Below are 12,642 nucleotides of genomic sequence, written 5' to 3'. Positions count from 1 at the left end.
GGACTTTTTCGTGACTCTGATAAGCAACGCCAGCAAGAAGTTATTTTTCCCGAAAATAAGCAGTCTCATTTCACTGTGAAAATGAGTCCACCTATCGATTTGCGTGGAAAATGGGTAGTGGGTGTGAGCGAGCTAATTATTTTTAGAAATTGGTTTAACATATCGAACCATAATAACGATTATTCTGTTACTAGACATAAAATTAGAAGAGAAAAAATAACCAATGTAACATATGAGATTCCATTAACTACAGACGACAGAAATGAAAAATAGATGATTTTCGATTGGATAAACAAGAATATAGTTTTGTTAACAGGATCTAAGTTGGTAGAATTTGTTTTAGACAAGAATTATAAAGATGTAAAACTAAATTTGAAAGAGGGATTCGAGTTGCATATTTCGAAAGAAAAAGCTCATAAACTACTTTATTTTTTAAATTTACCAAACCAAGATATTATGTTTAAACAACAGAGTTTGGGTTTAATATTGCAAGGAGCGAGTAAGGAATATCTATCAAATACTAGATTTTTTGAAGATCAGTTTATAACTTTAATAGAAGGAAATAAAAAACTTGTCAAGGAAATCGACGTAGAGGAAAATTTTTTTATTCCAATAGGGTTATATTCCTTTGTTGAAAAATTTTTCGGAACTTTTAAATATGTTAAATTAGCATTACTACCTAATAACAAAATCGTTTTAAAAGTTCATAAAAATATAACAATTGAATTCGGAAACGAATTAAAAGATTTGTTAGGATTTAAAAAAAGCAAATTTTTCGAAGGTGAATATGTGAGCGACTATCCCATCGAATTATCTGGTGGAATTTCAGANAAATTTCTTGGAATTTTTAAATATATTAAATTAGCATTACTACCTAATAACAAAATCGTTTTAAAAGTTCATAAAAATATAACAATTGAATTCGGAAACGAATTAAAAGATTTGTTAGGATTTAAAAAAAGCAAATTTTTCGAAGGTGAATATGTGAGCGACTATCCCATCGAATTATCTGCCGGAATTTCAGAAATTTTTATTTATTCGAATATCGTTGCTTCTCATCATGTTGGGGATATAACCGCTTCACTTATAAGAGTTATACCTGTAATGGGAGAAAAGTCAGATCAAATAGTTAGAGTCTACCAATCACCTCTATACCTTCCCTTACGACGTAATTATGTAGATACAATCGAATTCAAGCTGAGAACTGCTAGCGGAAAAGAAATCGTCTTTTTTGGAGGAAAGACATTATTAGTTTTATCCTTTAAACAGATATAAATATTCGTATATTTTATTTATTAACGTTAGTTCGTCTTTGTGAAGTAGAAAATGAAGCGCGATCCCCGAGATTGTATAGACTATTACTGCAATCAAGCAGGAAGAACGATACTGAAACACGATTTTCCATTATTTACACGACAATATGGAAGAGAGACTTATTTTCCCGGACCACAAATACAGAGAGGATACGGATTTTTCGGGGATTTATTTCTTAAATCTATTCCTATTCTTAGTAAAGTAGGAAAGTATCCAGGGGGTAGAGCTTTAAAATTTGCATCGAATATCAGATCAGATGTAATTGGAGGGAAGTTGTTTAAAAAATCTACAAAAAATTGTTTTAAAGATGTACGATCTGAAATTAAGGAAGACGTGCTTAAAAAAGTACAGACAGGATCAGGTATAAAAAGAAAACAACCGAAAAGATTAACTCAGCTGGAAAAGAAGAAGAAGAAGCGAAAACTTAACGATATTTTCGGTAATTAAGAAACGATGAACGTCCATTCGTGCAACTGCACCAAATCCGAATTAGATTTATTTACCACTGTTGGGAAGCAATTGGCATTCGACAATACGTATGAAGTCATCGCTCAACCTTTAGCGAACATTAGCGATAGTAGATCACCTATAGAGTTTCTTATATCAGGGTCGGGTGAGCATTATATTAATCTACATTTGATTTATCTATGTGTTCAAGCGAAAATCGTAAAGAAAGATGGATCAAACCTTGGCTCGAAAAAGAAAGTTACTCCTGTTAATTATGTTTTAAATAGTTTGTTTTCTCAATATACTGTTTTTTAAATGACAAACCTGTAATTACGCAGGTTAATTATCCATACTGCGCTATATTAGATGCCTTGCTATTTAATTCGAAAGAAGTGCAAGAAACTTTTTTAATGAGCGTGTTATTTTTTTAAAGATACTGCGGGACAAATTGATTTGATAAATCCGTTAGATGAAAATAATACTAACTACTGATTAGTTAAAAGATTTAACATCAGCAAAGAAAGTAGAATAATAGATTTAATAGGGCGTCTTCATATCGATTTAGCAAATCAGCCTAAGCTTCTAACGAACAATGTAGACATAAGAATTAAATTCGAAAGATCTAAAGAAAATTTTGCACTAATGGCAAATAACGATGACTATAAAATTATTATTAAAAACGCATTGCTGAAAATTAATAAAGTAGACGTTAGTTCATCAATACAGATAGGAATTGAAAAAGCATTACAGACAGGTATAATTAAATTACTGTTTCGTGGGACAGATCTTAAAGTCTTTACATTAACTAGCGGGATTCAGTCTACAAGTATATCAAACGTTGTTATCGGCCAACTACCTTATAGAATAACTTTCGAATTAGTTTCTAATTCTGCATTTAATTAATGGAAATGTGAAGCGTAATCCTTTTAATTTTAAAAATGATGATTTAAATTATATATGTTTATCAAAAGACAATCAAATGATTTTTTCTAAACCCTATACTCCAGATTATACCAATAAAATTTATGCAAGAAATTTTATCTTGTTATTCGAAGATACCGGATGTATTCATCATCACAAATCTATAAATATATTGTACGACGAGTATCGAGACGGTTATACTTTATATTGTTTCGATCTTACGCCCGATAAATCAGGCTCCAAGTCTCACGTTAGCGTTAGAGCTTGAAAATATTTCTGTGGAATTAAAGTTTTCGAAGGCGATACCGGAAACCATAAACGATATTTGTTTGCTAGAATACTATAATACCTTAGAAATCGATCATTCACGAACCGTATTCGTCAATTATTAATGAATACCGTTATGTTTTGGAGATTAGCAGTGAGCGATCTGAAAATAAAAAGAAATTTTGGAGGAGGTTTTGCATCTTACGATCTACCGTTTCGAATTGATAATAAACAATCTTTTATTATTAATTTAGACGAAAAAAATAAGCCTGGAAGTCATTGGGTATTAGTATTTTTTACAAAAGATAAAATTACTTGCATTTATTATGATAGTTATGGATTAAATCCGAGGAAAGCGAGTAACATCAGATTTATAAAACGAATTTCAAAAAAATATTGTTGGAATAATATTATTCATCAAAGTTTGTTTTCCTTAAACTGTGGTTATTTCTGCTTATATTTTTTATATAAAATTAATAGAAATCTATGTTTATCAGAACTGCATGTAACAGATAAATTTTATAACGATGAATTTGTTAAAAATTTTGTTAAAAATAATTTTCATTTATCAAAACCGATTGTAATAACCAATAACCAGTGTTGTAATTCAATAAAATAAAATCTATTTAAAATATGAAAATTGTGTTTTTTATTCACAAAACTTACTATTCATTTTTCTGCTATCCGAACCTCTGGCAGTATTTATACTGATACAGGATTTTCCTTAATAAACAAGTTATGCATTCACCCTGACCCACAAAAATAGGTAACCGGATTTTTCCAATTCGACTTGACAGGACATGTTACAGATTTTCCTATTCGACTTGACAGGACATGTTACGGGATTAGGTTAATCTATCATGTTTTTTTTTTTTAAAAAAAAAAAAACGACAATAATCATCTGATTTGGTGTGAATATCGAGGTGTTTTTTATATATGAGTTAGGGTTAGATATAATACTGATTATATCCAACAGAATTATGTACTTTTTCAATACTTAAAATATAAAGAAGTTTTATTTAATACATACCTGTTTTCAAGGAAGAATTCTTATCCTCAGATGTAATGGTAACAGAGAGCAACATAAGTTTTTTATTATCTAGAGATTATATACGTTTTAAGTTTTAAAAAAAAAATGATTTTGTTCTTAAAGAAAAATATAATTTTTGGTGTTAGTGATTGATATCGGCAAGTGAATTATGGTAAATATTTTTACTGATCTTTATAGATAATATACAACTTGTTGCTAGATCCAAATCGAATTTCGTCTTTTGTTTTCACCACCTCTTTTCTTATCAAAATCAAATTCTACAATTAGTTTAATTTTATTTAAGTTTTCATTATATCATCAATGATGTTACTAATATCATGAGTATAGAGAAACAAAAAACTGTCATAATATTTTTTTTTTCTCAAAATCAAATTCTACAATTAGTTTAATTTTATTTAAGTTTTCATTATATCATCAATGATGCCACTAATATCACTAGTATAGAGAAACAAAAACTGTCATAATATAATTTCTTAACCGAATTATTAGGCGAAAAAACAGCTGTCCTCTACTGCCATAGTTTGAAGACAAAAAACAGCTGGGGAAAAACAGCTGTACCCAAGTTAAAAGACGAAAAACACCTGCGAAAAAACAGGTGTGCCCTTGTACCAGTTAGAAGACAAAAAACACAGCTGTCCCTAGTTCCAAGACACAGCTGGGGGAAAAACAGCTGTCCCAGTTTGGTAGTTTGAAGACAAAAAACACAGTGTGGGAAAACAGCTGTACCCTAGCACCGTAGTTAGAAGACAAAAACACAGCTGTCTGAGTTTAAAGACCAGCTGCGTTCCCACGACCTAGATAATAACTCTTCGAAGACAGGACAAAGAAGTAGCTGAGGATAAAAGCCGCTGAATTTTTCCAGAACTTCACTCATCGACCAACCTTCCTACCAAGAACTTCACTCATCGACCAACTTTTCTACCGAGAACTTCACTCATCGACTAAGAACTTAACTCATCATGTCTGACATCGGTAAGTAATTTTTATTTTAATAATAATAATACCTACCTTAATTTAGATTATAATTTTTTTTATAAAATTAATTGTAGAATTTGATTTTGATTTTGAAAAAAAAAATAAGAAAAGGGGTCCTAAGCCTAAAACACCCGACAGTAATGAAAACAAAAAGACGAAATTCGATTTGGATCTAACAGCTGAGAAAAGTAAGGAAATCAAAATTCCAGACTTTAAAATTAAGATTAGTGAATCTGAGAGAATCGAGATACAGGAGTTTCAATCAAATTTTTATGTATGTATGACGAAAAGTAAAGGGTCATATCCCGCTAATAAATATAACATAAATGTAAAAGATTTTAACAAGTATAAACAAGCATTCAACGCAATGGGGCAGCATTTGGAAGAATATACCAAATTTTAATAGTATGGTATAATGTTTTTTTTTTTTTTACAAATTATTGATTGTGTCATGTTTTTATGATATAATGGTATCAGTTTTAAAATATTTACATAATATTTTTATAATATAATGGTTTTATATAAAAATATTGATTGTGTAATGTTTTTTATGATATAATGGTATAAGTTTTAAAAAATATTTGTGTAATTTTATAATATAATGGTTTTATATAAAAATATTGATTGTATGATGATATAATGGTTTTATACAAATTATTGATTGTGTAATGTTTTTATGATATAATGGTATAAGTTTTTTAAAAAATATTTGCGTAATTTTTATAATATAATGGTTTTATATAAAAATATTGATTGTGTGATGATATAATGGTTTTATACAAATTATTGATATAATGGTTTTATACAAATTATTGATTGTGTAATGATATAATGGTATAACAGTTTTTTAAAAATATTTTGTGTAATGTTTTTATAATATAATGGTTTTATACAAATTATTGATTCTGTAATAATTGGTGAAAACAAAAAAGACAAAATTCGATTTGGATCTAACAGCTGAGAAAAGTAAGGAAATAAAAAATTCCTGACTTTTAAATTAAGATTAGCGAATCTGAGAGAATTGAGATACAGGAATTTCACTCAAAATTTCTATGTATGTATCACAAAGTAATATAAATGTAAAAGATTTTAGCAAGTATAAACAAGCATTCAACGCAATGGGACAGCATTTGGAGGAATATATCAAATTTTAATATGTAAAAGATTTTAGCAAGTATAAACAAGCATTCAACGCAATGGGACAGCATTTGGAGGAATATACCAAATTTTAATACAAATTATTGATTGTGTAATGATACGTTTTTTTTTTTAAAAAAAAAAAAATGGTTTTTACATTTATATTAAGGAAAAAAGCCTTCAAGGGGTATGTCAGAAGTTATAGAGCATTTATCTCTAATTATACAGATCCTAGTATTTTATTTGAAAATGTTAGACATACTATTTATAATATTTTGACTAATGATGATTTAATTTCAAGGATGAAATTTTTATTAAATCTAAAGATAAAATTTATAAAATATTCAGAAAATGAAACTATTACGTATCAGGATGTGTTTTTCTCCAGTCGAGTAGAACATATTTTATCTCGGTATATGATCGATGAAAGGTTAACAAATGCTTTTGATACAATTTTAAACTTCATTGATCAGTTTATAAAAAACGGATCAGGGTGGATAATTAAGGAAATTATATTTTTAGATATTCATTTAGGAATTTATAAGGCTGAGAGTGGTGGATGTGGTAATATCATCCTACCAAAACATTTAATTAATAAGCGTTGTTTGTTGAATATTAAATGTAGTGATAATCAATGTTTTTTATACTGCGTAATTGCTAGTTTGTATCCAAATACTAACAACAAAAATTCGATTTATTCGTACAGGAAATTTTTGAAATATTTAAATACAAATACCCTAAAATTTCCAGTAAATATTAAAAATATTCCATCATTTGAAAAAAATAATAGTTTAAAAATTCAAGTATTTGGATATGAAAAAAAAATAATTTATCCTATTTATATAAGTAAATATCAGTTCGAAAAAGAAATTAATTTGTTATTATATAAATCCCATTATTTTCTAATTAGAAATTTTAACAGACTATTGTCAGAAAAATCAGGAATACGAAAATTTTGTAAACGATGTCTTATAGGCTTTCAAAGAAGCCATACTTTAAATGAGCATGTGAAAATATGTTCTAATTATAAATATCAGAAAGTTTCTACCCCGACTGGAGAAAGAGCGGTTGCTAAATTTACTAATTACGAGAAGCAATTATATCACCCCATAGTAATTTATGCTGATTTTGAATCGATTCTAGAAGAAGTTGATGTAAACGCTGTAGATCTAAATTCTAGTTTCACTAAAACTATTCAGATTCATAAACCTATATGTTATTCTATCGTTATTATAGAAAATGATGATGATTTATTCTATTCTAATTTTTATTGTGGTAAAGATGCTGTTAAGCATTTTTTATTTGATATCCAGAATCAATTAAAATTTTTATTAGATAAAATAAATAGTTATGTAGAAATGAATGTGGATACTATTCCCGATAATTACGAACATCGGTGTCATATATGTGAGGAGGGGTTTAATTATGATGATATCAGAGTAAGAGATCACGATCACTTAACAGGTGATTTTCGCGGAATAGCTCATAACCATTGTAATTTAAATTATAGATTCAAAAAATTTATTCCTATTATACTACATAATTTTACAGGTTATGACTCCCATCTGATTTTCAAAAATATTCCTCCTAAACTATTTTCGAGAATTCAGATTATCCCAGTTAATTCAGAAAAATTTACTACGTTTACTTTAGATCATTTCAAATTTATAGACAGTTTCCAATTTTTAAATTCTTCGCTAACTACTTTAACAGAAAATTTAAAAAATGCAAATTATAATTTTCCTATTTTTAATCAATTTTTCTATAATAACGAAAATAAAAATTTATTAAAAAGGAAAGGAATTTTCCCATATTCTTATTTTAAAAATGAGGATATTTTATACGAGAAATGTTTACCCCCAAAAAAATATTTTTATAACGAATTATCTGGAGAAAATATTAGCGATGATGATTATGATCATGCAAAATTAGTTTGGAAAAAATTTCGTTGTAAAAATTTTAAAGATTATTTAAAATTATATCAATATGTTGACACTTTATTACTAGCTGATATATTCCAAAATTTTAGAAAATTAAGTTTAAAATATTATAATTTAGATCCAGTATATTTCATAACAGCTCCAGACTTAACATGGAATTGTGGATTAAAAATGACAAAAATTCAACTCGAATTATTTAAAGATATTAATATGTACCTTTTTATTGAACAAGCAATTCGCGGCGGAATTAGCCTAACTTCGAAAAGATTCGCGAGGGCCAACAATCCTCTAATTCCAGAAACCTATGATAAAAATCAACGACATAACTATATTATTTCGATAGATGCTAATAATCTCTACGGATTTGTGATGAGTTCTTATTTACCTGTAAATAATTTCAGATGGTTATCTGAGGATGAGATAAATGCTTTAGACATTTGTAATATTCCCGATAGGAATAATATAGGCTATATTTTAGAGGTTGATTTAAATTATCCACCAAATGTTCATGACCGCCATAATGACTTACCATTAGCTCCTAATCATACATATATTCCATTCGATTTATTATCAAATTATCAAAAATCGGTATTAACTAAATTAAATTTAAAATATAATAATAATAATAAGAAATTAATTCCAACTTTGTTTGATAAACAAAATTATGTAATTCATTATAGAAATTTAAAATTTTATTTAGAAGAGGGTTTAATATTAACTAAAATTCATCGAGTGCTTGCATTTAATCAAGAACCATGGCTTAGAGATTATGTATTGTTTAATAATAAAAAACGGCAGGAATCAACGAATGATTTCGATAAAAGTTTTTTCAAGTTAATGAACAACAGTTTTTTCGGTAAAACCTGTCAGAATGTGAGAAAGCGTTTAAATTTAAAAACAGCCATGACTGAAAATCAATGTCGAAAGTATTTATCTCACTCAGCTCTCGAAAATTTCCAAATTATTAATAATAATCTCACGATTTTTCAAATGAAAAAAATTAACTTATGTTCGGATAAACCGATTTATATAGGATTTTGTGTATTAGAATTAAGTAAATTGCATATGTATCAAACATTTTATAAAATATTTAAAAATAAATATGGTGAAAATGTGGACTTGTTATATACAGATACTGATTCGCTAATGCTTCAAATTTATACGAATAATTTATATAACGACTTTAAATCATATCCAGATATTTTTGATTTAAGCAACTACCCTAACATGCGTGAATTATTTGATGTAACAAATAAAAATAAGCTCGGATATTTTAAAGACGAGACCGCGTCTAAACCTATAATAGAATTTTGTTCATTATAACCAAAAATGTATTCGTATATTTTCGATAATCAAAATAAAAAAAACGGCTAAAATGATTAAAAAATCTGTCGTTAAAACTTTTAACCACGAGAAATATAAAGAAGTTCTTTTTAATACAGAGCTATTAAGACATTAGCAGTATAGTGTTAAAAGTAAAAACCATCTTGTAACAACATATCTTCAGAATAAAATATCACTCTCACCGTTTTATGACAAAAAAATATATTTCTGATAATGGTATAGATGTGATATCGTTCGGACATTATACTTTTTATATTTAAATTCTTCCAGATTCTCTGATATCATCCCCTTCCAATACAATTACATATTATTATACAAGAGGAAACGAAATTCAAAAACTTGTTTAATACATGGTGTTTTGAGTAAAACATATCGTTGCTTATAACATGCTGTAAATAAAGCTGGATTACTTAAATTGCCAAATAATAAGAAATACTATTGTAAATTTTTTGTATTGACAAACCAGATAACGATGATGTTATGTAATAATAATTTTATAAAATGTGGTTGTTTTAACTGTAATCTTACTTTTTAAAAAAAAATGTTGTAACCAATTTCATTGCTTATTTATATAAAAATAAAACTATATCCTAATACCGAGTTTTTTTTTTATAAAATTCAAACACGTTACACCACTTTAATGGGAAAAGTTTTCGAGTTTACCGATGGACGAAAATAATATCAAACGTTTTAAAAACTATATTAAATGGGAGATTATAAGCCAAAAAATTGATTTAAGCCAAGACTTCATTTCCGAATTCGCTGATAATTTAAACTGGGAACTAATATGGAAAAATTATATATTTACCACTACGTTTATCGAAAAACATATTAAACACGCTAAATGGAATATAATTTCAGAACACCAATTATTAGACAAAGAATTCATGCATAAGTTTTCAGACTATCTTAATTGGGATAAAATAGCAAAATTTCAACTTCTCTCTGATAATTTTATTAAAAAATATATTGATAAATTAAATATGAGAATAGTTTTAAAATATCAGCGATTAAAAACCGATACGCTGCGGGAATTACAAGATTTTTTCCACTGGGATTTGGTTTCTCGTTATTAAATACTGAACGAAGATTTTATTCACGATTTTAAATACCATATTTTCAGGTGCTATATTATTAAATATCAGAAACTAGATCACAAATATATCGCTGAAAACTCTCAGTTTGTTGGTCTACATAATTCAGGATATTTGTAACATTGTTGATGATATAATGGAAAAATTAAATAAATTCGATGAAGAATAAGAAAATTAAAATCTGTAACATATCGATTTTTTAAAGAAATAAAAAAAAGTTAAAAGAGTCAATTGTTTTTTTTTCAAATCTAGTAATTAATTGTATTATCTACAAAATCAGAAATATATCTATATATCATGATAGAAAAAAACAAAAACTTAAGTTCTGAACAAAATATTGAATAGATGATGGAATGCAGTTCACTTCGAGGGGCCAGTTTTAGGATAAAAGATTTCTCCTAAATAATTTCATTAAGAAAAATATATTATAACAGTTTTTGTTTCTCTATACTAGCGATATTCGTAACATCATTGATGATATAATNTATGATTTAAATTATATATGTTTATCAAAAGACAATCAAATGATTCCTTCTAAACCCTATACTCCGGATTATACCAATAAAATTTATGCAAGAAATTTTATCTTGTTATTTGAAGATACCGGATGTATTCATCATCACAAATCTATAAATATATTGTACGACGAGTATCGAGACGGTTATAAATGATGATTTAAATTATATATGTTTATCAAAAGACAATCAAATGATTTTTTCTAAACCCTATACTCCAGATTATACCAATAAAATTTATGCAAGAAATTTTATCTTGTTATTCGAAGATACCGGATGTATTCATCATCACAAATCTATAAATATATTGTACGACGAGTATCGAGACGGTTATACTTTATATTGTTTCGATCTTACGCCCGATAAATCAGGCTCCAAGTCTCACGTTAGCGTTAGAGCTTGAAAATATTTCTGTGGAATTAAAGTTTTCGAAGGCGATACCGGAAACCATAAACGATATTTGTTTGCTAGAATACTATAATACCTTAGAAATCGATCATTCACGAACCGTATTCGTCAATTATTAATGAATACCGTTATGTTTTGGAGATTAGCAGTGAGCGATCTGAAAATAAAAAGAAATTTTGGAGGAGGTTTTGCATCTTACGATCTACCGTTTCGAATTGATAATAAACAATCTTTTATAATTAATTTAGACGAAAAAAATAAGCCTGGAAGTCATTGGGTATTAGTATTTTTTACAAAAGATAAAATTACTTGCATTTATTATGATAGTTATGGATTAAATCCGAGGAAAGCGAGTAACATCAGATTTATAAAACGAAATTCAAAAAAATATTGTTGGAATAATATTATTCATCAAAGTTTGTTTTCCTTAAACTGTGGTTATTTCTGCTTATATTTTTTATATAAAATTAATAGAAATCTATGTTTATCAGAACTGCATGTAACAGATAAATTTTATAACGATGAATTTGTTAAAAATTTTGTTAAAAATAATTTTAATTTATCAAAACCGATTGTAATAACCAATAACCAGTGTTGTAATTCAATAAATAAATCTACAGTAGAACCTCGATTATCCGGACTAATTGGGGATGAAGGTAGTCCGGATAAGGAAAAATCCGGATAATCGAAATAGATACTTTAATTTGTCTTTTAATGATAATACAACACGTTTTCTTTTCGATGACATATTGGTAATATTAAAAGTAAATACTGTATTTAAATCGTGATCAAATTTTCAAGAAACAAACGTTCGTATTGAATTTGGACTACTACTGACCAACGCTAACAGACTACCTATTGTTTAAAAGGCCCTCTGGTGGCGCAAGAAGACGGATTTTATAAAATAAAAAGCAGTTGAAACTGCATTTTTATGAATAAAAATTTGACAAACTATTTATCGTTTTATGACGAGTAAAATTTTTTCGTCGCGTTCGCGGCTTTTAAGTAATGCATAAACCTTCGAGGCGCGAGGCCCTTCGGACCGCGAGGCATAGGCGGTGGCCCACGTCGTCCATGCCTTACGCCGCCCTTGGTCATAGAAATGATGTAATTTGAATATAAATTATTTATAAATACGTATGTCAAGTTATATTTTTATTACTACGTAAATTATATTTAAGAGTTTACGGCCACTGTGCTGGGTGAGACGTTGTTAAAACAAAAAAAGT

General features: G+C 27.7%; 1 protein-coding gene across 1 annotated transcript; it reads left to right on the top strand.

Moving 5' to 3' along the window:
- Window positions 1-6,264: 6,264 nt before the first annotated feature.
- On the top strand, window positions 6,265-9,375 carry LOC111615349 (the record flags this gene model as incomplete). Its single annotated transcript, XM_023356771.1, has 1 exon — window positions 6,265-9,375. A coding segment is annotated over one exon (3,111 nt), but the record flags the coding sequence as incomplete, so codon positions are not given.
- Window positions 9,376-12,642: the final 3,267 nt, after the last annotated feature.

The sequence above is a fragment of the Centruroides sculpturatus genome, unplaced genomic scaffold, assembly GCF_000671375.1.
Source record: "Centruroides sculpturatus isolate CEXI.00-Female unplaced genomic scaffold, Cexi_2.0 scaffold1216, whole genome shotgun sequence".
Lineage (NCBI taxonomy): Eukaryota > Metazoa > Arthropoda > Arachnida > Scorpiones > Buthidae > Centruroides > Centruroides sculpturatus.
This window is presented reverse-complemented; position numbering and strand designations above follow the sequence as displayed.